The sequence below is a fragment of the Fistularia commersonii genome, chromosome 3 (genome assembly GCF_037954325.1).
Source record: "Fistularia commersonii isolate RoL2024-O1a breed Wild chromosome 3, RoL_Fcom_v1.0, whole genome shotgun sequence".
Lineage (NCBI taxonomy): Eukaryota > Metazoa > Chordata > Actinopteri > Syngnathiformes > Fistulariidae > Fistularia > Fistularia commersonii.
This window is the reverse complement of record NC_141286.1, coordinates 27,101,519-27,128,175: the sequence shown is the minus strand read 5'-3', so window position 1 is coordinate 27,128,175 and position 26,657 is coordinate 27,101,519. Positions and strand designations below refer to the sequence as shown.

Genomic DNA, 26,657 nt, shown 5'->3' with positions numbered 1-26,657 from the left:
ACCGGCGGGACGCGGAGGACACGAGGCGCAGTCCGGCTCCCAGTGAGTGATCGTCCGTCGGCTCGTCGGACCCCCGGCCGGCTCCGCGGCGCTGCCCCGGGATGACGAGGCGGATGGCGGGGACGCCGGAGGAGCGAACGCTGATCGAGCTGGTCGATCCGGCGGAGGCTCGAACCGCAGGTAGGACCGACACCGGCTCACGGGAGGGAACACAACGAATGAGGACAGGACTCCGGTTCCGGTCACACGGAGCCAAACGTATCACGATGTCGGGGTTCGGGTTCGGTGGGGTTGCGGGTTCGATTCCCTGCTTTAGGCCTCCGCTGAGTCTGGGCTGAAGTTCGAGGCTCATTCACCTTCTAAGGCGTGTGTGTGTGTGTGTGTGTGTTTGTGTGTGTGTGTGTTTGTGTGTGTCAGTGTGTGTGTGTGTGTGTGTGTGTGTGTGTGTGTGTTTGTGTGTGTTGTGTGTGTGTGTGTGTGTGTGTGTGTGTGTGTGTGCGCGTCTGTGTATGTCTGTGTTGTGATGTGTATGTGTGTGTCTGTCTGTCTGTGTGTGTGTGTGTGTGTGTGTGATGCGTGTGATGTGTGTGTGTTGTGTGTGTGTGTGTAAGTGGAGTCAGATCAGTGTCTGCCTGTCATCCTGAGCTGTGTGTTGCTCCTCTAATGGACCTTCTCCAGTGCCTCTGGAGGTCTGGTGGTTGTCTTCATTAGGACCTAACCAGTCTGCAGTGGTCAGAAAACAGGTTAAGTCTTCTTCTGCTGATGTTCTTCATGCTGCCTCCTCCTGGAGGAGACCCGACCACCGCGCCGGTGAAGAAGTTCAGCCTGTCTCCAAGGAGAGCGGCGTGGGCGCCTCCCCTCCTCCTTTGGGCTGCGCCCTTCCAGGAGCTCCACAGCCAATCATCTGCCTCCATCCAATGCTCTGCATCCTCTTCTCTCACGCCGACTAACTTCATGTCCTCTTTCCTTTTGTCTCTGCCGATGGACATGCCCTCCTCCTATGTCTTTGACCCTGAAGGTCAGCGGTCAGAGGTCCTTGGCGACCCGGGCCTTGGAGCGTCTGTCTGGAGGCGATAGATGAGATGAGATGTTTGGGGCGGAGCGGGTTTTGCGGGCTCCCCAGGCTCGGAGCAGCTCAAGGAGAACCACGAGGAGCCGCGCTAGTTTAGTTTCCTCAATCTCCACCTTCGGGTTCCTCGGACTGTTGTTGAAGGCCGGGAATCTGTTTGCGGACCCAAGGCGTCTTCTTCTCCACGGGCCTCATTTTCTCTCGTCTCCAAATGAATGGTTAAAAGAAGGTGGTTGTTTCTGCACCTTCTCCCGACCCCTGTCCTACATATTCACGTGTTCATCTCAGACCCTATTTATCCCAGGTGGCTCCTCTGAGCCGGAGATCAGCGTGCACGTCAGTTGGTTGCCAGTCCTCCCGCCGAGGGTTCATCAGGGCCTGCCTGTGTCTACTGCCTGGGGTTGATAGACTCACGGTCGGGTTCCTTATCAGGCCAGAGTCTGTCGTCAGTCTTTTCTCCTGCCCAAACAGTCCTTCAGCAGAGCACGCCCTGTGAAGAAAGGAGATATCTCCTCGGACCCTCTTCCCTGGACGGTGTCTTTCTGGACCTCGAATTCTGGTTCCTGACCGAAGAGCTGGGCCGACGAGGTTGTCGTTTCCAGGGCTGGACTTCCTTTTTAGGAAACCGTGCTCTGCTGCCTAATGAAGGCAGCTCCTCGCCAGCCTTGACGGCGAGCCAGGGCGTTGCCATGGAAACAGGCCTCTGTAATTGAATCATGCCTTTGACAGAGGCTTGATATTAAAAAGCTGCAGGCTCTGCTGGGGACGGACAGAAGATCTGTTTCAGAGTTCCCCTGGCCTCCGGCGGCCCCGTTGGCCTTCGAGTCCAGAGCTCCTTGGAGGACTGGGACATTCAAAGGAGCAGAGACTCGGGTCCCGGTCAGGAACCAGGAACCAGGAACCCATCCGACGCTGCGAGGTGGCGGTGGTCGTCCGTTCTGGTCCGTTCTGAAACCAGTCTGTGACTCCTCCGCCTCAGCCACCATCGACATGCCGCTGACCTCCTGGCTCTTCTAAACAAGTTCAACTCCTCTGCGTGTTAAAGAACCTCCAGGGCTTCGTACCGTGGCAGATGGATGTCATGGTGTTATTCTGCAGCTCGGCGCTGTCTTACCGCACAGTGATCTTCACCTTCTAAACATCTTTAGTCTTCTAACCTCTGGTGAAGGAAGCGCTCTCATCCTCCATAGCTCAGAACTTGGTTTGTTCGTCAGAAACGTTCTTTTCGGCTTTAAAAACACACGAACATGCTTTTGGTGTCCATGGATGGAGGAAGACCCCTGTCTCCTTACCCCATTCCCACCGGAGTCCATCTTTGGCCTGGACTAATGGCAGCAACCAGGACAGAGATCCTTCAGGAGACATGGAGATGAATCAGGAGAAATTCAATTCAATGCCAAATGTCTCACTTAGCTGCTAGATCCTGTTTGGGATCTGAGCAGTTATTGCTGGTTTCTTTTCTGAGGTTTAAAGAAGCCTCTATTGCGACTAAAAGAGTAGTGGACCTCTCCGCTGCTCCTCCTCCTCCACCACCTCCTCAGAGCGAGGGCGGGTGAATGAAAAACGCCGGCCTTCATCTCTCCACGGGACTCCATCCACGGGTCTGGGGTCTGCTTCAAACATCTGGACACCACGATGGCCGAGGCCGAGACCTTTGAAAGACGGAGACCCATTCCCAGGACTTGGACCGACCTCGAGAACTCGACGCTCCTCTTCTTCTGGGATGTCGACTATGGAGGCGCGTCAGCGTATCCTCTCCCGCATTGTTCAGGGCCTTCAGGCTGGCTTTTACATCCATGATGTCATGGAAATGTAAATATAGCCTTCACGCCCTCAGCGCCGGTGTCTTCGTGCCTTCGCTCAGCCGGGACTTCACATCTGACAAACAAGCAAACAGCCACGGCTGAGACGAGAACGTCCACGGACCGTAAAGACCCGCTCCAGAAGGTCTCGACAAGGAGAAGGGGCTCTGTCTTTGCGGGGAAGTCTAGACGTGAGGGAGTTGACAGATTAGCGGCTCGGAGAACGTTAAGTAGAACGATCACGGTGTGAAGGTCAGGGGGAAAAGCTCCACGGTACAAGGCAGAAGGAGAGCGGTGACAGAACAGTGACAGAAGAGCCTTTGCTTCGACTTCCGAAGGAGGAATTAGGAGAAGTGGCACCGAACAAAGGGGAAGTCACAAGGACCAGACTGGACACAGTAATCTTCATGTTCCACTGCTCCTCACAGGAAACAGCCAATGTTCTTTGTCATCTCTGATGGTGAAGCAGCAGATTATTATAACATGCAGGAAACCTGGCCTCTTCGTCTATTTGCAAAGATACAGTTTCCAAGTCCTCAACCCCGAGAGAACCTGGAACGGTGGTCCTGTTAAGGCCTCCTAAGGGGCCTCCGGAGGTTTGTAACTGGGGTGACGGCCGTAGGAGAAACACTCATATCTGGCCGATGTGGCCATCATGGATGCCATTATGGATGGTCCACGGACGGACAGGAAGCCTGGCTCCAGAGATAGAGGCCAACCTGACGTGACGTCCGTGGCCCCTGTCACGCCTGATGGACCGCAGGAGCTCCTCTGCGCTTTCCGACTGAATCCCTGGGCGGAGTTCGAGCCGGGAGCCGCCGGGCGGATCGCTGCTCGGCGGATCCGGCCGGTTCCGGACGGACCTTCAGTCGACAGCTCGCCGTCTTACTCCGAGGTCATTCATCTTCACCGTGGAGACAGTACTTCTGCGGCGGGCGAGACGCTCTGTGTTTGATGTCGAACGCCGGGCCAGCCCTCCCCTCCCCTCGCCTCATGTAACTGCAGCTCAAAGCGTCCGTTTGCTTCTGTTTGCTCAGACCGGCCTCTGATAACCAACTGGCCCACTGTGAGACGGGGGGGGGCTTCCCACGAGTCTGATAGAAATATTTCTGTAAAAGGCCATGTGGTGGATTCCTGTGGTGTCGCAGATCTCGCACGGGTTCGCACGGGCCCCCGCCGGGTCCCCCGCGGATCCCGGCCTCCGATTGGCTGACGCCGCCGTCCGTCAGAGGCTGGTATCCAGGGAGAGGCTGGTCGTCAGGGTCTGGAGGAGGGGCGGGCCTTCTGGCACCGCAGCATGCCAGGCCGCCCGCCCCTCCTCCTCTCGGAGGTTTCAGCCTCCCCCACAGGAAGCGACACGTTTGCAGCGCTCAGAATAAAGAGAGGCGGAGCCATGCTTCCCGGCGCATTCCCCCGAGCCGGAGAGCCGCCGTCGGCCTCGCAGAGGCGAACGGTTGTTCACGTCAGGCAGCCCGGCTTCGCAGATGCAAATAAAGAAAGAGAATATGAAGAACTGTCTTAGCATCCGGAGGCCGTGCTCCACCGAGGCGCCGTCAGGTCCCTGATGACCTCTCTAATTTTAAAGGTCTTCGAGGTGCTTATTAATAAAATGGACTACTATCGTCATCCTTATTATCATTATTATTATTATGGCGCAGCACAGGCGCAGCGGTTAGCGCTTTGGCCTCGCGGCACATAAGGACCCCGGTCAGATTCCCACGAAGGGACCTTTCGCGTGGGTTCCTCCGGGTTCCCCGGGTTCCTTCCGCAGTCCAAAAACGTGCAAAAATTGGGAAAAACTGCTCCGAATGAGTGAGTGACTGAGCGTCTGAACTTGTGGCCCTGCTTTGGACCGACCAGTCCAGGGTGGATCCCGCCTCTTGCCCATGGCAGCTGAGAGGCTGCAGCATCCCCAGACCCCGAGTGCAGGATAAGGGGCAGAAAATGGATGGATTATATCACAACTCCCCTGCCAGCACATTCCACGCATATTTTAACATTATGGCCAGAGCCGTCGTTAACCGAGCTCGTCGCCAAGCGAAGACCTCCCGTGTTATTATTATGGAAACATCGTCATCTGAACACAAGTGATTCAGACCAGAGTCCACCTTCTGGGATCTCACATACAAATGTGCTACATGGTGTTGCTCCTCCTGACCTGCTGTGTCTGTGTGCGTGGTCTCCTGTCCGTGGTTCCTTGAACCACGAGAGGGCCTGAACCTCCTGAATATCTCTTGTCTATCACCTTCAGCTGAAAAGGATGGAAACGGCATCAGTTCGCCACTTGAGAGGGAAACATCGCCGGAGCAGACGGAGCAGGAGGTCAGATCCAGCATCAGCACACGCACACACACACACACACACACACACACACACACACACACACACATCCGCCATGATCCTCTTCTTCTGTTTGACCGCCACTGGAGAAGTTCTTGTCGCAGCGTTCTGCAGGGCAGCAGCTTGTCTTCTGCTCTGCAGCCACTTCAAGTCGTGTGATTTCCTCAGCTGTGGTGACATTTTTCAGCTCCCCCACTCACACGCATACACACACACACGCACACGCACACGCACACACACACACACACACACACACACACACGCACACACGCACAAACGCACACACACACACACACAAACACCACAGAGTCACAAGACCTGTGAGTCAAAGAGCTCTTGTGGAGAAGGAGACCAGATTAAACGTCCTGCTGTCGCTGAGGATCTGCTGAGCCTTCACTCATCCCTTCATGCTTGATAGAACGTTGCCTTTGCTTGGTTCATCTCCACCCCTGTGGTGACTCACCCACAGTTGAACCCTTCACCCTGCTGTCGGGGGTGGGGGTTCAGTTCAGCAGGTCCTTCAGCTCTGAGCGTTGGGTGGGAAAGTCTTCTTGGAAGGTAAATGGGCTGGTGTTCCAGTTCATCTCGCTCTGTCTCGTATCCGCTCCCCGCTCAGATCGTCAACAGGAAAGTGGTGGTTCTGTGGAAACGATGGCGCAGAAGGACGAGGTTCATCATCCCAACGCCTGCGAATCTTCCAAAACCAAAACCCAATGTCAGGGTTTCTGGGAACACAAACCACAACTCTCTCTCCTTCTCCTGCAGCCATCGTTGGTGAAAAAGCATATAATGACCGCATGAAGTCCAGAGCTTCTTTGGTTTTGTCCTCCTTGTGAACTCCAGGCCTCTTCTCTCCTGGTTCTGTCCCCTTCATGAGGTCCAGGGCTCCTCCCACCTGACTCTGTCCTCTTCGTGGCCGCTCTACCTTCTCCCCGACCTCCAGCGGTGGCGCTCTAATCGGCCGAATAGCATCTTCTGTAAATCATCTCCTGTTTGTCTGTGTGTTTGTTGAAAGCTGCTTCTCTGATAACCTCCTGCAGACCGAGAAGCTCCATCTCAACAAGGACACGGTCTTCTTCAAGGACGGCCTGCGGAGGATCGACTTCGTCCTGTCGTATGTGGACGACAAAGATGGAGAGAAGAAGCAGGTGAGACATGGTGGCCTTTGGAGCTCGGCCCTCTGAAGGCCACCTTCACCTATTACACAATCGTCTATGGAGCAGGAATCCAAGGTTCCTCAAAGAGGAAGTGAGAACGCAGAAAGACGGAAATGAAGTAGTAAATGTGCGTGTCTTTGTTCCATGGCTTTCTCCTCCTGACATGCTTTACTTCTTCAGCGCTTGGATGGAAGGTGCTCCATAAACATCTCGCGCTTGCTTCTTCCTCCTCTCCGCTCAAGAATAAGAATAAGAACAACTTTATTTATCCCGAAGGAAATTGTTGTGCCAGTTTCAAGTAAAACATAACAATAATAAATAATAGCAGGAAATTGTATAAACAGTATAAAAAAGGGGGAAGAATAAGAAATACAAATAAAACTATAAAGTGTCTAAATAACAAGTCAAGGCTATAAAGCAGGGTTGGGAAAACTGTGGCCCGCGGGCCACATCCGGCCCGTTGGTCTTTTCTTATCCGGCCCACCAAAGATTGGTACAGAATTCATACTTGATGTGAACGATTGAATGATTGGATCAATGAATGTGGGAGCTCAAACAGGAGATCATTTCATTTTTGGAGCTTCTTGAGAACAGCTGAACGACACCGATGGGCTCTGTGATTTAGCCTTTACTGTGGACATCCTGACACACATGAATGAGCTGCACGTGAAACTACAAGGGAAAAACTGGTTTGTGCATGAAATGCCACCAAACGTCAGAGCCTTCAAAACCAAGCTGGTTGTATTTTCAAAGCAAATGTCAGACAATGTTCAGACAAATGTCGGTGAGTTTGATATGTCCTGTGAACAAATGCGTTTTTTTTTATATGTATAGTATCTTGTGCTGACCCGGCCCATCTGTCAAATTATAAGAGTCAATGCGGCCCCTGAGCCAAAAAGTTTGCCCACCCCTGCTCTTAAGTGTCTTAAGGTCTTCAGTACCAGGTGAAAGATAAGGAGTGCACAAGAGTATGAAAAAATACAGTTATGAATATATGTACAGATAAATTATTACGATTTACAGTAAGTGGGTGAGATTTTTTTGATGGTTTAAGATTTTGAGATTCCCTGCGGCTGAAGGGAGAGGAATTAAAAAGTCAAATAGCGATTTGAATGTGATCCAGCTGCCAGATGGATTTAGGTCTCCAAGAAGAACCTGTAACCTGGTTGTCCTTGACCCGGCAAAGGGCCGGGCTCGTCCTGGTCGACCCACCGCCCAGTCACTGGGTAAACTGCTTCGGGTTTGTGGAGGAGAGGGGGCTCCTTCAGGAGGTGGGACGAGCTGGAGGTAGAAGCTGTAGGACACAGCTGGAGGGGTGGAATGGAAACCAGAGTTCTCATGGCTCCAAAGGAAACCGGCCCTCAGAGGAGATCCACCGGGTCAGGAGACAAAGAGGGGCGGCAGTGTCCTCTACCTCCACCTGGTGGTCACTTTGAGCAGAGACAGGGACGGCTTCAGGACGTGAAATACAGAGGGCTGGTTTGGTCAGTATGATCTAGTTTGGGTTAGTCAGTGCTGGTTTGGGTGACGGCCCCAGCTGGCCTGCGGGAGGACAGCTGGTCTCCTTCACGTCTGAAGGAAACCATTTCAGGAGGTGAACTTCTAATGTTCATGTTCCTGAGAAGTCGTGTCTGCAGGTGGAGGTGCAGCTCTGATGAAGATCTGCGTGGAGGCTTTGCCTCAGAGGTGGCTCTCTGAAGAAGCGAAAGCCTTAGTGCCCCGTTCCAATTTAGACTCCAGGTTCTCCTGAGAATCCGCCACTTTTGCTGTTTTCCAAAGAAGAAACAACCAGAAACAGAAGCTGAAGGTTCTGCATCCAGTCAGAAACAGTTCTAGGTTCCTTGCAGAGTTCCTCTTACACACAGCTCAGGTTTGACAAGTCTGTGTCCTCTTCATCTTCTCCTCCTGCTTCCTCTTGTTCTTCCCTCCTCGCCGTCTCCCTGTTGAGCTCCTCTTGTTGGAGGAGGAAAAGGTGCTGAGACTGGATTTGTGCGTTTGTCTTTGTGCTCAGGAGAGGAGGAGGGAGTTCGAGGCCAACCTGGAGAAGGCGGGGTTGGAGCTGGAGACCGAAGACAAATCGGTGAGAATTCAAGTGCGGCGCACTCCTGCCACCTAGCGGACAGAATGTGGAGGCACACAGTGATATCCTTCGGACCGTTCACTTCCACCGTCTCCTCACACAGTCGTGACCCCGCCCTCGCTCTTCTTCTCCGTCGACAGGAATCCAAAGACCAAAAAACATACTTTTTGAAGATCCACGCCCCCTGGGATGTTCTGGCCACCTATGCAGATGTCCTGAAGATCAAGGTTCCCTTCAAGGCCAGCGACATACCCCACGCCCAGGACGTCCCACTGGAATGGCTCTCGCGTCCCGTGCGCCTGCCGGAGCGCATCATGCGCCCGCAGCCGGACTACTTCACCCATCCCTTCGACAAGACCAAGACAGACTTCTTCCTCATCCAGGACAAGGAGACCTTCTTCCCGCCCTCCACGAGAAACAGAATAGTGAGTGTTTCAATATCCTCCCTTCTAATCGGGCGACACGTGGGCACCTTCATGTCTCTCCACGTGTTCAAACGGGTGATGTGGAACGATCCGGACTGCGGTCTGAACGTCTGCCTCCAGGTGTTCTACATCCTGGCTCGGTGTCCGTACTACAAAGAGGGACGCAAAGACAGAGACAAGACAGGAATCAAGAGGTTGCTGAGCAACGGGACGTATGCAGCCGCCTTCCCCCTCCACGATGTAAGTGAGATTTGAAGAGAGGGCGTGAAACATTTCAGTGTGAGTGACTTGGGTATTGGGGTACGCCGAAAAGCGCAGCGCATTGCGCTGCTGCAACAGAATTACAGCACAGTCGCAGACCCTTGTACTTTAGAACGAGGTTCTCCGGCGTGCCCCTCATTGGACGTCGACCCTCCTGCTATTCGAGGCAAGTGTACAGATTTAAATTGATTCTGGAGTCCTTGCTGGAGGGAGCACCGCTTTGTGAAGTACTCTGAGATATTCAAACCTCAATATGCGCAGCTGACAGGCTCCTGAAACCCGTTGAACAGGTATGTTTGAGACCAAGGAAGGACTTCTCCTTCTCCTTTCAGTGTCGTTACTGGAAGAGTGCCCGAAACGGAGAGTGTGAGAGCGAGCGCTACAACCTGTACAAGCACTGGGCCAGATTCCTCTGCTTCTACAAGGAGCAGCCTCTGAACCTCATCAGGTTGTCTGCCAGCAGCAACTGGCTCCGCCTCTCCTCAGCCACGTGATACAGTATGGAGTTACGGCGTTCGGCTCGATGATAAAGTCCAACTCCGCTTGCAGGAAATATTACGGAGAAAAGATCGGGATCTACTTTGCCTGGCTGGGCTTCTACACGGAGATGCTCTTCTTTGCAGCCGTCATGGGCCTCCTGTGCTTCACCTATGGAGTCCTGAGCTATGACGACAACATATCCAGGTGGGTGAGATGGCAGGATCACACGCCTGTCTTCCACCAGAAGAGCAGAGGCCCTTTGGCACAGGACACGATACCGCCTCGTGAAAACACTTGCCCCTGTGGCCTCCTCACTGTACCCGGGTTCTGTAGGCACCTGGTCATCAGATCTGCTGAGGCACTGGCCCACATTCCCTGATCCAGCCCATTTGTCAGTCAGAACCTTCTGGAGGTTCCACAGCGTCAGACCTCAACCCCCCTCAGTCCAGACTAGAGGTCTGACGCTGGTCAAACATTCGAAACCCAGAGGTCCAAAATTCAGGAGAGAGCAGTAGTTTACGGACCGAGTCAGACAATTCTGCTCAAATGAAAGAGCAGCGTTTGACTGTCATCGACACCAAATATTCAGAAGGTACTGTTAGCCTGCCAGAAGGTACTGTTGTTAAGGATAAGACTCTCAGAAGGTACCCTGTCCAAGTGTGAGACTGTCAGGAGGTATCATTTCCAAGTATGTGACAGAGTGTTTCTTGTCTTTCAGTAAGGAGATCTGTGATGCTGATGTTGGAGGCAGTATTGTCATGTGTCCTCTGTGTGATAAGAAGTGCTCCTTCTGGAAGCTCAACTCCACATGTCTCTCCTCCTGGGTAGGATCTCTCACCTCCTGTCGGATGCCGCTTTCTAAGCGATTACCTTCTGTACACTGATTGTCCTCCTTTAATGGCCCCGGAGTGAGACGCCCCGCTGTTGCCAATATGTCGCCATATTTCCTCCAAGTCGTTTACCACTTTGGATCTTCTCCCTTCCAGCAATCCCATCTGTTTGACAACAAGGGCACGGTGTTCTTCGCCATATTTATGGGGATTTGGGGTGAGTTTTAGTCTGAGCCTCCCTTTCTGTGATTAACCTGGACCCCTTTCACACCGAAGCGTCAAGCTTCATCCAGATCTGCCTGCCAGCACCATCATGGTCCACCGCATATGCCGAGGGCTTGGCGAGCAGTCTGTAGGCCGGGGCGGCAGGGCGGCCTGCTGCGTGGACCTGGGAGGAGTGATCTGTGATTTCATTGGTGGCATTGGCTTCCAGTTGAGAAGAAATGTGATCTGAGTCTGCTTCTGGTTGGAGGTGTTAGCCTCTGGACAAAGATGGAGCCTCTGATGTGTCTCATTTCTCCACATCTGCAGTCACTTTGTTTCTGGAATTCTGGAAGCGGCGTCAGGCCCGGCTGGAGTACGAATGGGACCTGGTGGACTTCGAAGAGGAGCAGCAGCAGCTTCAAATCAGACCAGAGTTTGAGATCAGATGCACCAACAGGAGACTCAATAAAATCACTCAGGTGCTCCTGAAGCTAGACCATGGACCATGCCAAAAGCATTCACTGAGAGAGATTTTCTAACTGTTTTAAACTTTCTTGTACACCGTCCTCCAGGAAATGGAGCCGTATCTTCCCCTCACTAGCAAGTGTGCTCGCTTCTGCCTGTCTGGAACTACCGTCATCTTCTGGGTGAGGACATGTCCGGTGTGCGTGAACCTTTCCGGGGGTCCCTCATAGCTTCAGACCGTGTGTTCTCCACAGATATCTCTGATCGTGGCCTGCATCACCGGGGTCATCGCCTACCGGCTGGCCGTCTACGCCGCCTTCGCCAGCATCATCAAAGACCCCATGAGGAAAATCCAAGTGGTGGGCAGGTTCATCACGCCCCAGCTGGCCACCTCTGTCACCGCCTCCTGCATCAACTTCATCATCATCATGATTCTCAACTTCTTCTACGAGAGGGTGGCCATCTGGATCACGGACATGGGTAGAGTGGACCGACCGCGCTCTGAGGCACCAGAGACAATTAGAGAAATTTGCAATTTGTGTTCAAGCTTCCGATCTCCTGATCTTCCGGCAGAAATTCCCAAGACTCACCTGGAGTACGAGAACCGGCTGACCATGAAGATGTTTCTCTTCCAGTTCGTCAACTACTACTCCTCCTGCTTCTACGTGGCCTTCTTCAAAGGGAAGTTTGTGGGTTACCCCGGTGTGTATTCCTACATGTTTGGGAGTGAGAGCCGACTGAGGAACGAGGAGGTGGGTCTTCTGGAAGTGCTTAGTGACCAGGGGAACGAGTCGCCGTCCGCGGACGTTCCTCTGTGTTCCAATGTTCTCCGAGGCTAATTGCGGGCCTTGTCCTCCCAGTGCGACCCCGGCGGCTGCCTCATCGAGCTCACCACACAGCTGGTCATCGTCATGGCGGGAAAGCAGCTGGCGGGGAACATCCAGGAGGCCCTGCTGCCGTAAGTCCAGCCTTCAGATGGGTCGGTACCCAAAGAAACACCTTTGGTGAGAAGGTGTTGGGTCCGGCCCAGACCTGTGTGTGTGTGTGTGTGTGTGTGTGTGTGTGTGTGTGTGTGTGTGTGTGTGTGTGTGTGTACCCGAATGATGTCCATGCACCCCGTACAGAACGCTGATGTGCAGACACGTGATGTCTGCGCCTTCTTCTCCTCAGGTTGATGCGGAACTGGTGGAGCAGCCGCCGGGGACGGCACCATCCTGAAACCCATTCCAGCCGCTGGGAGCAGGACCATGTCCTGCAGAACTTCAGCCAGTTGGGCCTGTTCTACGAGTACCTTGAGATGGGTCTGGTTCTGTCTTCTTTGACTCATGAAGTTTACGTTTGATCGGTGGAGACCTGACTCAGGATGGAATGGGGTGATGTTCAATGTTCTCTACGGACATCCGCCTCTTCATGTCCTGCCCCTCTCCGTCCTTCTTCTCAGTGGTCCAGTTTGGCTTCATCACTCTCTTTGTGGCCTCGTTCCCTCTGGCTCCTCTCCTGGCCCTCTTCAACAACATCCTGGAGATCCGTGTGGATGCTTGGAAGTTCACCACCCAATTCAGACGGCCCGTGGCGTCCAAGGCGCGAAGCATCGGAGCCTGGCAGGAGATCCTGAATGCGGTGGCCATTTTGTCCGTGGTTACCAACGTGAGTGGGTTTGACAAACACGTGAACTTCACTGTGGTTTCTTCGTTTCTGCCTGTTCATCAAGGCGCGAGGGCCGTGTCTCCTGTGGCACTAAAGCGGTGACCGCCTGTGCTCATCTGATCCAGGCGTTCATCATGGCGTTCACCTCGGACATGATTCCCCGTATGGTCTACCTGTACGCCTACAGCAAGGACAACTCCATGAGGGGCTACGTCAACAACAGCCTCTCCATCTACAACATCTCGCAGATCCAGGACCAGAACATGCCCGAGGAGCGGGACCTCTGGTTCGACAACTCCACCACCACCTGCAGGTACCGGAAGGGCGTTCGAGACCCGGGCGGGGAGTCGGGTCCCATGACTGGACTCCAGACAGACGGCGACAAATGCTCGACTCATTTGGAAACAAGACCTGAGGCTTCAGAGTCCGCAGGCGTAGGACCTTTGTGACAGCTGCTCCTCCTCCACAAACCTAATGGTAGCGAGACCTTCGCAGGCCAGGAAGCGACGCTCAGAGCAGGAACCAAAGCGTGGGCTTTTCAAGGGGTAAAAGGGGTAAAAGGAAGGCTGGAAGCAACGTTCCCGCTAAGCCGCGCACCGCTCCAGCGTTCTCTGTGCACAGCACAGCCGAACGCATTTCAGCTAAAAAATAAATCAAACACATTTATTTTAGTTACAGTTCAGCTTGGATTTTATGTCATGCCGAGCATAGATTTGCTGTACGCAGAGAACGCTGGAGCAGTGCGCCTCTGCACAAGCGAGCAGCTTAGAGGGAACTCTGGAAGGAAGCCTCCCAAACATCTGTGGCAGAGCCACAAACAACCCTGGTGTCGTGTTTAGGGAAGTTGCGCTTGGCCCAAACGCAAGGACACTCAGGAGGCGGGGCCTCTTGAGGGGTTTAAAGGCGTCAGGAGTGACAGGAACTGGCTTGGAGGTGTAAGACAAAGAATGCAGGGGCCGGCGCACAAGCGAGGAACAACAATCTGGCAGCGAAGGGCCGGCGGCGGACTCCTCTTATCCTCCGCTCGACGAGGCCCGATCAGCCACGGGTGGAATCTTTCACCCGCTCGATCGGGCTCAGCGCTGGAGAGGGCTGGTTCCAGAGCCCGAGACCCGGATCCCAACACAGGGACCTTCTTACTGCGAGGGGGAGTCAACCGTGCTCCTCCCTGTCTTAGCCTCACGCCGAGTGTCCAATAAAACATCTTTGGCCTCCATCAGGTCTACTGAGAATGTCCCAGAGCATCACTGCACCAGAGTCCTGGGACCAGCAGGTGGAGCTGTCTCCTCCCTGCTTCCACCCAGTCACCTGCTGGAACGAGGAACATCTTTAGAGGTGTACATGTTCATTTGCTGCCAGATAGAGATTAAACATCCAGCGCACATTTGGAGTGAAGACTAAATTATATGTGGATTTAAATTATGTCAAAAAACTTCAGAGATTCATTCTTCCAAGATATTTGCCTGCGCGTCCCTCACTTGACAAGAACCTCAGACTCCGACATTCAGACTTGAAGGCTCAGACTGAAGTGTTCTGACTCCAGACTTGAAGGTTCTGACTCCAGACTCGAAGGTTCTGACTCCAGACTGGAAGGTTGTGACTCTAGACCTGCTATGTCTTTGTCCGAGTCCAACTCTGGTTCTCCTCAGGTACCGAGACTACCGCTACCCCTCCGGCCACCAGAGTGAACACAAGCACACCATGCAGTTCTGGCACATCCTGGCAGCCAAGATGGCCTTCATCATCAGCATGGAGGTCGGAGACGTTTCTCCTCGCTAACCGTCTGGAGAAAATGCAGAGGACCGTTTTTTTCACATTCCCCAGTGACCGTGTGTCCGCTGTCCTCTTGCAGCACGTGGTCTTCGTGGTCAAGTTCTTCGTGGCGTGGATGATCCCGGACGTCCCGTCAGATGTTAAGGCACGAATCAAACGGGAGCGGTTCCTGACTCAGGAGTACCTTCACAACTACGAGGTGGAGAAGCTGAAGCTCCAACTGAGTGCTAGCTTCATCACGGAGCCTACCTCGGAGCCGGACCCGCCGCCCGACAAGTACGAAGTTCTGTCCGAATGCTTGTAGCCACGTCAGTAGAGAAGAACAGACGTTGGTGACCTTCTGTGTGACCTGCTGAGAACATCGTGTGCAAGGGCTTCTCCGATGCAAAAGAGTCACCGGTCTTTCCTTGGAGTGGTCCGCTGCCATGTTCTCCTATATTAGGATCTCCCAATGTAGAAATCGTTGTGATATCAGCCTTGAAGTGTACGAGTCCGATGGCCCAGGGGACGGATGGATGGATGGGTGGATGGATGGATGGAGGGACGGACGGACGGACGGACGGACGGGCGGACGGACGGACGGACGGACGGATGGATGGCAGGAGGTGGGGAGGCCATCAGCCCAAATGTGCCTGCAGCTTCTCGTAGCTCCTCCTCTGTCCACATCTGCTCACCATGTGTCTTCTTGGTCTCGTGACCCGTCTTAATATTCCATGTATCCCCTGCATGTGATTCTTCTGAGGAGAAGCTCCGCCAGAAGGAAAGAGCTCCTCCGATCTTTGTCTGCTGTCCAGTGGATGATGTTCTCTGATCTTATTATCTGTCATTTAACTGTTGATGGGAAGTAAAGGTACTCAGATTTTGACTATTAAAGATGTGATACATGAAGGACTTCACCCGCCACACCTCCATGTGACCCGAGATACCTTCGTCGCTCTTCAGCCCAGAGGTGGACTTCATCTCCGTCGGGCGAAACCCGAGTACCTCTGTGATACTGCAGTCGTCCTGCTACTTCACTCCTTAAATACAGCGACAGGAAGCTTCAGCACCCGCGGGAGCCGGAGGCTCACGAAACACCCCAGCTTCCCGTGACACCCAGGGTTAGGGTTAGGGTCAGACCCTTTCTGAAGACCCGAGTCTCCATTCTTACCGTCTCATGGAAAGAAGAAGCGGATGTGTGATGAGCGCATGAGGGGATCTTTACCTGCAAACGCGAGTAGGGACCTGAGAAGACTTCACACCAAAGAACCTTCAGACGTCGGTGCCGCGGCCTCTTGCAAAACCTCCGTGTTGGTTTTCGTTCGTCCCGACACGACTCCGCGCGATCTCGGCCCCTCGTCCGGTGGAGTTCCTTGGTTTAGGGACGCCGATCGTCCGGATCTCCTCTGGAGGGCAAAGAGGCCGTAGCTCTTTGCGGGTGTCGATCACAAACAGGGCTTTTTATCTTCTGAATCACACACGGCCTTTGGAGCGCAGCTCTTCCTCGGTTCCCTGGCCTCGGAGCAGGCCGAGCTCTGACCTCAGGGCCTCTATGAATGTGAACCTACTATCTTCTATGTTCTTGCATGAAACTGTCAAATATCTAGCGTGTCCTTTCAGACAAATAAAGCCTTAACTCTGCTTCTTAAGGATCTTGCCTCCTGTCTGCTTTGAGGAGCCTACCCTCAGACGTGTATGTGCGCGCGCACGTGTGTGTGTGTTCATTTCCATCATCAATCCGTGAGCATTAAAACCTAGAAGTTTCTAAGTTTCCAAGTTCCTCTTCGCCGGAGCCCGTCTGGGTGCAGTACCGCCTCTGGCCGCCGGGTGGCGCCCGACAACCACAGATGGGACGGCCGCGCGCCGCTCCTTCTTCCGGTCTCATCTTTAAATCTTTAAATCTTACGTCTCTCGTCTCTTTCGATGTGTCTCACCAAATGCTCGATCGCGTTATCAATTATTGATCCGTGATTCCCGCGGTTCTTGTGATTATTCTTAACACTAAATCATTAAAAAATAGAATTGGTGTTGGATCGAATCCGGGCCTCTGACGCCTTTTGAGGACAATAAACACGGGCGCCTCGCAGGATGGGGGGTGCGGGGGGGGTGCTGTGGTGCGGGGGGGGGGTGCTGTGGTGCGGGGGGGTGCTAAGGTGCAGGGGGGGGGGTGCTAAGGTGCGGGGGGGGTTACGGAGGTGCAGGGGGGAGCTGTGGTGTGGGGGGGTGCTAAGGTGCAGGGGGGGTAGCGGAGGTGCAGGGGGGGTGCTGTGGTGCGGGGGGGCTGCTAAGGTGCAGGGAGGGGGGGTAGTTGAGGTGCGGGGGGTGAAAATGTGAGAGAAGCATTAATTATTGATGGCTTCCACCGCGGAGCGCGGGAGGAGCCGGTGGAGGGAAAATCCTCTGTTCTCCGGTTTCCATGGCACCGCCCTCCTGACGGTCCGTCTGCGGGGCTCGGCCTCGCCGCTCGCAAACACACGCGCACACACCCGCACAGGCGAGAAGAAAAACAAACACATGCAAACATGTACGCGCACATCGACACGCCTGTACACAGACGCTTCCAACAACACCACAACACGAGCACGCACACACCTCTGGACACCTCGACACGCACGGGTGGAATTCGTCCTGACAAACTGCTCATCCTTTCAATGGGTGGAAATATTCGATGCAGAAAAGCGCACACACGCACACGCACACACCGCTGCGAGAGAGCCGATCGAACGTCGTGCACGCCCCCGGCCTCCAAGCCGCGCACGGAGCTGCGGCGCGGCGCTGACCTCGGTGCTGAGCGCGTCAGAGGAGCGGACGCGAGCACGCGCTTGCCCCCCCCCCCCCCCCGCCCCGGCGTTCTGACGCTGAACGACGCTCCAGCCGGTTCCGTCATGATGGCAGAGGCGGCCGGAGAGACGCGCTCGGTTTGAGGCGCGCACGTCGTCCGCGTCCACGGACGGGGTGTTTTCCTCTCCGCGCGTCCATCGAGAGACCCCCGCCCCCCCCCCCACCTCCACCCCACGCACGGACTCTGATTTAGCCGAAGTTTGCGCGCTTTTTTCCGCCGCGGGCGGTCGGTGGGCTCTGCCGCGCACGACATGACGAGCACGCAGTGAGGAGGAGGAGGAAGAGGAGAGGAAGAGGAGGAGAAGAAGAAGGAGAAGCGGAGGAGAAGGCCCGCGGACCGCGGACATGGAGGCGGCGCGGATGAAGGAATTGGCGGGCAAAGCCCTGGGCCGGGTGCACAGGTGAGGACGGCTCCGGACGGCTCGGAGGTCACGCCTTATGCGATCGGATGCGTGCGTGTGTGCGTGCGCGCGTGTGTTGGACGGACCCGCACGCCCCCTGACGTGAGGCCCGTCACCGAGACTCGTTAAGCTACTATAATTGGATCCACCTGCCGCGGGATTTCCACGCGGGGGGGGGGGGGGGGGGGGTCCGCGGCGCGTCTGCCGTCCGAGCCGCCGGCGGCTTCCCAACGAACGAGCCCGGTTTCCTTCTAGAAGCCTCGAGACACGCCTTCAATAAATGTGTGTGAAATATCCGTTCAAACGCCTCACAACTCCCCTAAATGTGCCCTGGATATCCGGCGTGGAACGGTTCGGTGTCACGTGTTTGTTTCTGATTCCACGGATGATCAGTAATCGATCGCTGGCCTCCGCGGGATCGACCGGGCCCTCGGTGTTCCGGTCGCGTGGGAGCTGAAAACACGCTTGGGGACTTGATGCAGATATTGTAGAAAAGGGAAAAAAACACAGGGCGGCCGAGGGAAAGCCCACGGACGTGCGCGCGGGGTTCGGGGCCGGGCGCGTCCCCGTGAATGTTCGTGAGTGTGAAAGTGATGCTGCAATGCGGTACAGCGACACGCGTGTTTTTCGGGTGAGGGGCGTGTATTCGTTGTCTCGTGTGACCCCGACAATCGCGCGCGCACCCACCCACCCACCCACACACACACACACACACACACACACACACACACACACACACACATATACACACACACACACCATCGAGGCTGACCGCAGGCCGCAGAGACCTGCTGTGTTTTTTTCTGAAACGACCTGCAACACCTTCACCTTTCCTCTCCTCCTCCTCCTTCACCTCCTTCCCTTCATGTCCTCCTCCTTCACCTCCTCCTCCACCTCCTCTCCTTTATGTCCACCTCCACCATCACTTCCTCCTCCACCTTCACCTCCACTCCTTCATGTCCTCCACCTTCACCTCCCTCCTCCTCCTCCTCCTCCTCCTCCTCTTCCTCCACCTCCACCTCCTCCATTTTTCACGCCGTCCCCTCATCCTCTCTCCGTGGCCTCCCGGCGGCGCTCAGGGCTCTGGAGCGGCGGCAGGGCGGCGGGGAGGTGATCGAGCTGACGGAGGACGGGCGGCCGCGGGAGGCGGCGCAGAAGAAGCCGCCGCTGTGCGACTGCAGCTGCTTCGGGCTGCCGCGCCGCTACATCATCGCCATCATGAGCGGCCTCGGCTTCTGCATCTCCTTCGGCATCCGCTGCAACCTGGGCGTGGCCATCGTGGGCATGGTCAACAACAGCACCGTGCACCGGGACGGCAAGATCATCATCAAGGAGGTGGGCGGAACCGGAACCGGAACTGGAACCGGAGCTGGAACCGGAGCGGGGGGAGGGCCGTCACGTCGGGCCTCTGGACGCCGCGGCCTCAGCCGCTCCATTTACACTCCATGTACACACAAACACACACACACACACACACACACACACACACACACACACACACACACACACACACGGATGTGTGATATGCGATTCGAATAAATACGTGTGCGTGTTTATACAAACACACACACACACACACACACACACGCTCTATACACATACGAATATGCGTTTCGAATAAATACGTGTGCGTGTTGAAACACACACACACATACACATACACATACACACACACACACACACGCTGTATACACATACGAATATGCGTTTCGAATAAATACGTGTGCGTGTTGAAACGCACACACACACACACAAACACCGCTGTATACACATAAGAATATGCGTTTCAAATAAATACGTGTTTATATATATATATATATATATATATATATATATATATATATATATATATGTGTATATATACACGCACAGCCTGTCTACACATACGGATAAGCCATTCGAATAAATACGCGTGCGTGTTTATATATATATATATATATATACAAACACACGCTGTATACACATTCGGATATGCGATTCGATCCATTTGTTTGTGAATGCGCGCCCATGCATATATGTACTTATATACACACACATTATTGATAAGTATACGAATATATAGGAATATACGAATTCCACATCTAAAATATTAATGCAGAAAGCGTATACAGGTACATTCATTTTCGTCACATATATACTATGTCTATATATATACATATATAGACATAGTATATATGCCTATATAGATTGGATTTTATATGGTTTATTTATACACTCATAAATGCTATTCACATACACACATTCACACAGCCTGCTGTTGTATGTATTACAGTGATATATAAAGCATATATTCTCACGTTTACCATTTTTAAAGTCTATTCGCACGAATATCTGCAATGTTTATATCAATATTTTCGCTATGTAATTGCGTAAATGATGGCTATCCATTTTTGTGTATATATCCATCATGTGTATTGTGTATATGCACGTTTACACACGAAAGGATATCATCCAATATGATAATCAGACATGTATTGATATGTGCCGTCTGATACCATGCATGATCATTATTTATGATTCGGCGGTTCTTCCCGTGCACAGAAAGCCAAGTTCAACTGGGACCCGGAGACGGTGGGGATGATCCACGGCTCCTTCTTCTGGGGCTACATCGTGACGCAGATCCCGGGGGGTTACATCTCCTCCAGGCTGGCGGCGAACAGGTAGGCGGCGCGTCCTGCGCGGCGGCGACGGCTCACAACAACCACGAGAAGCAGCCATAATAATCGAGCGTTCATTTACCAGACGTGTAAGAATAATACGCATGTTATTATTAGTAATCAATTGTCTTCCCGCAGAAGCCCGCAAAAGGCTTCCCGCAGCCGCCGGATCCGTTTTGCAGGATTCTGAATTCATCCGTTCACGCCGCACCCCACCCCCACGCACTCTCCGCTCCCTGTGAATAACCGCCCCCCCCCCCTCCCCACGGGTGGGTTTTATTCAGTGGAGCCGCTCCTTGTAATCCCGTTTGATTCAATCCGGCTATAAATACAAATGTTTACTATTGTAATTATTGATTACCACCCCCACCCCCACCCCACCCCAGCTCCCGACCCGCGGACCGCAGCCGCGTGGTCCCGTGACTGCAACGTTTAAAAAAAGGCCGTGGATGACGTGAAATCAAACAACACGAAATGAAATCGAATAAAATGAGGTCAAATAAAACAAGATGGAATGAAATGAAACAAATGAATAAACAAATAAAAAAGACGGGTGCAGTTACGACGTCAACCCGCGCGTGCTCAGGAGGAGGCCTGTCGACCAATGAGACGACGGCCTCCGACGACCAAGTCAGGTATAGATTGCACGCGCGGCGTTGCCTGGTAACGCTGCGCGGAGCGCTCCCGCCGTGGGAGCCGTGGGAGCCTCCCACCGAGGCCGGGGAGCCTCCCACGACGACCGGGGAGAGTCCCACGGCGGCCAAGGAGCCTCCCACGACGACCGGGGAGGCTCCCACGGCGGCCGGGGCTCCGGGTATCCCGCGTGTCGTGGCGTCTGACCGCGGCTGTGTTCCGCCGCAGGGTGTTCGGCGCGGCCATCATCCTCACCTCCACCCTGAACATGTTCATCCCGTCCGCCGCCCGGGTCCACTACGGCTGCGTCATCTTCGTCCGGATCCTGCAGGGCCTGGTGGAGGTAAGACCTCGTCCTGCTCGCACACACGGAGGCGCTGCGCGCGGCGCCCCGACGGGCGCGGGATGAAGGAACCAGAGAGAAGATCGCGGTCGAGGCGCAGAAGACCGGCCGTCGGTGGAAACTACCAAACATCTGTGAACATCACAAAGAAACTGTCCCCACGTGATGATAGACCTGCTGGTCCGGCTAGATGGAGGACTGGCAGTCATGCTGTGTGTGTGTGTGTGTGTGTGTGTGTGTGTGTGTGTGTGTGTGTGTCCTTCAGGGTGTCACATACCCGGCCTGCCACGGCATCTGGAGTAAGTGGGCTCCACCTCTGGAGAGGAGTCGTCTGGCCACCATCTCCTTCTGCGGTAGGTTCCTCCTCCCAGGTGTGAAGCTGCTCCAGAGGACCAGCGTGTCTCCTCACACCTTCTCCGTCCTCAGGCTCGTACGCGGGGGCTGTGATCGCCATGCCTCTGGCCGGGATCCTGGTTCAGTATTCAGGCTGGTCCTCGGTCTTCTACGTCTACGGTAGGTTCATGGACCAGGGATGGCTTGCATCATGCGCTCCCCTGGTTGGTCGTTTTGTTTGCACGTGTGTGTGGGGAAGCGGAAGTCCACCTGGAGATCCTGATCCGTGAGAGTTTTGAAGGCCCGGCCGAAGCCTTCATAGTTTGACTGTTGTTGGACGAGTGAAGGTCAAATTGATTCCCCGCCCAATCGATCGCGTCAGCTTTGCAGCTTTGGATCTGGGTGGAATTCTGCGGGGCTTTTTGCCCCCCCGCTGACAGGGCTGCCTGTCTGTGGCACGCAGGCTGCTTCGGCATCCTGTGGTACATGTTCTGGATCCTGGTCTCCTACGAGAGCCCCGCCGAGCATCCCTCCATCACGGACGAAGAACGCTGCTATATCGAGGAGAGCATCGGCGAGGGCGCCGTGCTGATGGGCCCCGCGGAGGTGAGCACCAGGCCGACGTCCGGGCCGGGGGAGGCGGCGCCACTTCTCACGGCTCACTGTTCTTCTGTCTCACAGAAGTTCAAGACCCCCTGGAGGAAGTTCTTCACCTCCATGCCCGTCTATGCAATCATCGTGGCCAACTTCTGCCGCAGCTGGACCTTCTACCTGCTGCTCATCAGCCAACCCGCCTACTTCGAGGAGGTGTTCGGCTTTGAGATCAGCAAGGTGGGCCGTCCGATCAAGAAGGGGAGCTCGTGGCGGTCCGTCTGTAGGCCTTCCTCGTGTGCGGCGAAGATGGGGCATCGAGATGATGAGCGTCGGGGAGCGGAGTAGCAAAACCATCACGCCGCTCAATCATCTCGTCGCCGACCGACCTTTGCGCTAAACCGTACCCAAAAAAAGAGAATTCCGAAACAAATATCAGTTTCTATCTGCGTGCACTTTAAACCGAACGTAGGATTGTGAGAATCGTCTTCTCCTTTCCCCCACGTGTCCAGTACATGCGCAGAAACCGACAATAAACCCGACTTTGACTTCTTCGCCCGCTACTTTACGCAAACCGAAGACGGAGAACATTTATCGGAGGCCGTGCCTCATCCCGCTGATCGGGTCCATGTCTTGTGGCGGCCGCAGGTCGGCATCCTGTCCGCCCTCCCCCACCTGGTGATGACCATCGTGGTGCCCATCGGCGGCCAGCTGGCGGACTACCTGCGCAGCAAGAACATCCTGTCCACCACCACCGTCAGGAAGATCATGAACTGCGGAGGTGAGAAGTGTGGACGGAGGCCGGCTTTCACACCTCTGTCTGCACAGACGCCGGGCGGGGGGGCAGAGTGTTTACGTTTTCATTTTCAAAATCCATTCGTTCGATTCTGACACTGCTGGCAGCTCAGCCACGTCATTTGGCCCCTCTGAGCTGCCAGACAGCCCAGGGGCTGTGTGTGTGTGTGTGTGTGTGTGTGTGTGTGTGTGTGTGTGTGTGTGTGTGTGTGTGTGTGTGTGTGTGTGTGCGCACCAGCACATGAGGTGACCTTCAGTCTCCCTCTGTCAGGCTTTGGCATGGAAGCCACGCTGCTGCTGGTGGTGGGATACTCCCACAGCAAAGGGGTGGCCATCTCCTTTCTGGTCCTCGCAGTCGGCTTCAGTGGATTCGCAATATCAGGTGGGGAGAAATGGATGGATGGATGGATGGATGGATGGATGGATGGATGGATGGACGGACGGACGGACGGACGGACGGACGGACAGACGGACAGACGGACAGACGGACAGACGGACAGACGGACAGACGGACAGACGGACAGACAGACAGACAGACAGACAGACAGACAGACAGACAGACAGACAGACAGATAGACAGATAGATAGATAGATAGATAGATAGATAGATAGAGAGGAGGATGGATGGATGTGTCAGATGAGGCGGTGTGTTCCTCCTGCATGGAGTCCTGTGGTCTACAGCCTCCAGCTGCCTCCTGGGTGTTGAATAATTCAGAGGTCTGAGCGGCAGCAGCCGAGAACACCCCCTCCTTCGGGCGGGGGGGCTGCTGCTGCAACAAGATGGTCAGCGTTCGCATGGCTTTCATGGAGGCGTTCCTGCCGCTCCCGCCTGCTGCCGGAGGCCCTCCGAGCTCACTCCTGTCTGCCGGTTCCATTCCAGGATTCAACGTCAACCACCTGGACATCGCGCCGCGCTACGCCAGCATCCTCATGGGCATCTCCAACGGCGTGGGAACCCTTTCCGGGATGGTGTGTCCCCTCATTGTCGGCGCCATGACCAAGAACAAGGTGAGAGCTACGACGGAGGCTCACGGTGACTAGATGTCAGGATAAAGGGCGAGGAACCGTCTGAGGCCCTTCTCCTAGGAGATCGATATCCGTGTAGGTACGGACTCATTTCCTCGCCGTCCGGAGTCCAAGAAGGTCCTCCGCTCCGCAGCAGAGCCCTCGGCTCAGACGTCATTCCACAACGTAGAACCTCTCAAAGATGAGAGGAGGCGTGTCTGCGAGCAGAGAAAAGACCTGCTGGGCCTGAAGGTCCACCGCAGGCTCTCCGCGTCCTCGCGCCGCTCCTCGGTCTCTCCGTTTGAACGCAGAGGTCGCTGAGCGGGATCGTCGCCGTAGAAACCGGTTTGCTGTCCGTCCCCAGACCCGGGAGGAGTGGCAGTACGTGTTCCTGATCGCGTCCATGGTGCACTACGGGGGCGTGGTCTTCTACGGGATCTTCGCGTCCGGAGACAAGCAGCCGTGGGCCGACCCCGAGCTGACCAGCGAGGAGAAGTGCGGCTTCATCGACGAGGACGAGCTGGCGGAGGAGACGGGCGACATCTCGCAGGGCTACGGCGCCTGCGGGGGCGCGGCCGCCAAGTCGTACGGCGCCACCACGCAGGCCGACGGCGGCTGGGCGTCGGGCTGGGAGAAGACGGAGGAGTACGTCCAGGAGGAGGCCCGGGCCGGAGGCTACGGCTACGGCCGGGAGGACGGCTACTCCTAGGCCTCGAGGCCCACGCCGGCCCACGCCGGCCCCCGAATCCCTTCAGTCCCGACTATTGTCAAGAAAACAAAAAGAAACACCAATCCATCGCACAAAAGAAAACCATCTGGATGTTGGAATCCTGACCTCCGAAGATTATATTTGATGAGTAGATGTTTGTCACATATCGATCAGCAGTGTGTAAACGTGTCTTAATGCATAGATATGGTAATAGATATATTATTTGGAGTGTTTCTACGTGAAGGTCCAGACACGGTTCCTCGCTGGCCCGTCAGCCGCCCCTCCCTCCAGGCCGTAGAGGTGTCGAGGCGGAGATGGCTCTGCTCGGCCCCCCGGGCGCCCTCAGAGCGGTCCATCCCTCCGGCGCACGACAGGGTTCCATCGGCGCCTCCTCGCGGCCCGGCCTGGAGAAGGTACGCAGGCGTGGAGCGCCTCCATCCCATCCCTCAGGGTCTCGGCAGGGCACTCCCTCGCAGCCGGGATCCGAGAACGCCGAGCGGGCGAGGAGCTGTGGGTTCCTGAGCGCCGGCTCCAGAGGTCAAAGCAGACCATCTTAGACATTTAGAAGATGAGAACATTCCCCAGAGCGAGTATTTGAATGCTTACCTTCATGGATACTTACCGCGAGTGTGTTTCTGAAGGCCGGAGAAGAACCCGTCCGGTCTGGACGAGCCCGCGCTCCGCTTCTTCGACCGACGAGGACCGCGGCCAGACGCTCCGGGGGCCGTAGATGTTGGCCTCCAGAGTGCGTCTGTCGCAGGCCTGGCCAACCCGTGGCTCCCGAGCCACACGCCGCTCTTACGCTCATGTCGAATTTTGTGTTTGTGTGGAGTTTTTTGTGCTTTGCGTGGAAAACGCTGGAGCGGCACAAGTGAAAAACACACAAACACAAAATTCCACATGAACTTAAGAGCCGGATGCGGCTCGGGAGCAACAGGCTGGCCGGGCCCGGCCTGTAGGGTCCGAGGGGCCGAAGGGGCCGAGGCGGGTCCGGTTCTTCGCCCGTCTGCGGGCGGAGCTGCGGACCTCCCGCTCTATGGATGTGCGTGGGTGTGTATTTATGCATGGAGCTCCGTGGAACCCGTGGTTCGGTTTTCTCTGTTTCCGTCTTCGTCCAAGAACCTGTTACTGACGCTTCAATTTCTTTGCACAATCAACCAAAGGTGGGGAGCAGAGGAGGACCCGGACCTGGCGGCTGCAGGCCGCGCCAAACATCTCCGTGTACAAAGCAATAAATCCATGGTAACAGTTCTGCCGCAGCGTCCACGTCGTGATCGTTTTTTACGCGTTTGGTCTTCAGTCGTGCTTTTTGTGGTGAGAAACGTGGACGTGAAGCCTCCTCTCGGAGAAGAGGTCACCTCTGTGTCTGTACAAAGATCTAGAAGTAGAGTCCAGACTCCAGGCTTGGTGTCGGGCTGCTCACCAGAAGAGAATGTTCACAGCAGAAGCTCTCCTCCTCCTCCTCCTCCTCCTTGGTGTTTGTGTAGGTGTGGTCCCCCCCCCCGCCACCACCTTCCCCCGTCAAACTGTGTGAATGTTCAGTGACGGAGAGGATGCGACCTGAAGTCATGAGATCTCCTGTGTCCGGGCCTCTGAAGGTCCGGAGTGAGTCTGTGGCTTCGGTCTACGTGGAAACAGAGAGTTTGCGTCCGGATGAAATAATCAACATCTTTTTGATAAAAAACAAATGATGAAGACGAGACGTGTGTGTGTGTGTTCTGTGTGTGTCTCGGCTTTGTGTGAATCGTCCAGAAGGTGTTTCTTCTCCATTCCTCTCCGTGTGCGGGTGCCTGCAGAGGTCTGTTCCTTCCAGAAGCTCTGCTCCTCAGAGAAGGTC

General features: G+C 55.0%; 2 protein-coding genes across 3 annotated transcripts; both read left to right on the top strand.

The window, feature by feature from the left end:
* ano5b (anoctamin 5b) lies at positions 1-16,164 on the top strand. Its single transcript, XM_086144494.1, has 20 exons — positions 1-180; positions 5,123-5,193; positions 6,252-6,359; positions 8,380-8,448; positions 8,589-8,873; positions 8,994-9,113; positions 9,467-9,582; positions 9,684-9,818; positions 10,333-10,438; positions 10,601-10,661; positions 10,976-11,127; positions 11,221-11,295; positions 11,368-11,593; positions 11,687-11,865; positions 11,974-12,071; positions 12,284-12,414; positions 12,555-12,760; positions 12,886-13,073; positions 14,410-14,515; positions 14,613-16,164. Exons 1-20 carry the CDS (start codon positions 102-104, stop codon positions 14,835-14,837), a joined length of 2,736 nt encoding a protein of 911 aa, XP_086000620.1. The 5' UTR covers positions 1-101; the 3' UTR covers positions 14,838-16,164.
* A 1,114-nt stretch (positions 16,165-17,278) lies between these two features.
* slc17a6b (solute carrier family 17 member 6b) lies at positions 17,279-26,517 on the top strand. Of its 2 annotated transcripts, XM_086144493.1 has the most exons (12): positions 17,279-17,754; positions 18,834-19,089; positions 20,296-20,414; positions 21,273-21,387; positions 21,653-21,740; positions 21,814-21,900; positions 22,184-22,326; positions 22,402-22,551; positions 22,960-23,092; positions 23,378-23,488; positions 23,987-24,114; positions 24,476-26,517. In XM_086144493.1, the coding sequence occupies exons 1-12, from the start codon at positions 17,699-17,701 to the stop codon at positions 24,818-24,820; spliced, it is 1,731 nt and encodes a 576-aa protein (XP_086000619.1). In that variant the 5' UTR covers positions 17,279-17,698; the 3' UTR covers positions 24,821-26,517. The 2 variants fall into 2 exon arrangements, with proteins under 2 accessions (XP_086000619.1, XP_086000618.1); XM_086144492.1 differs by having other exon boundaries at positions 17,389-17,754; positions 22,184-22,551.
* The last annotated feature ends 140 nt before the right edge of the window (positions 26,518-26,657 follow it).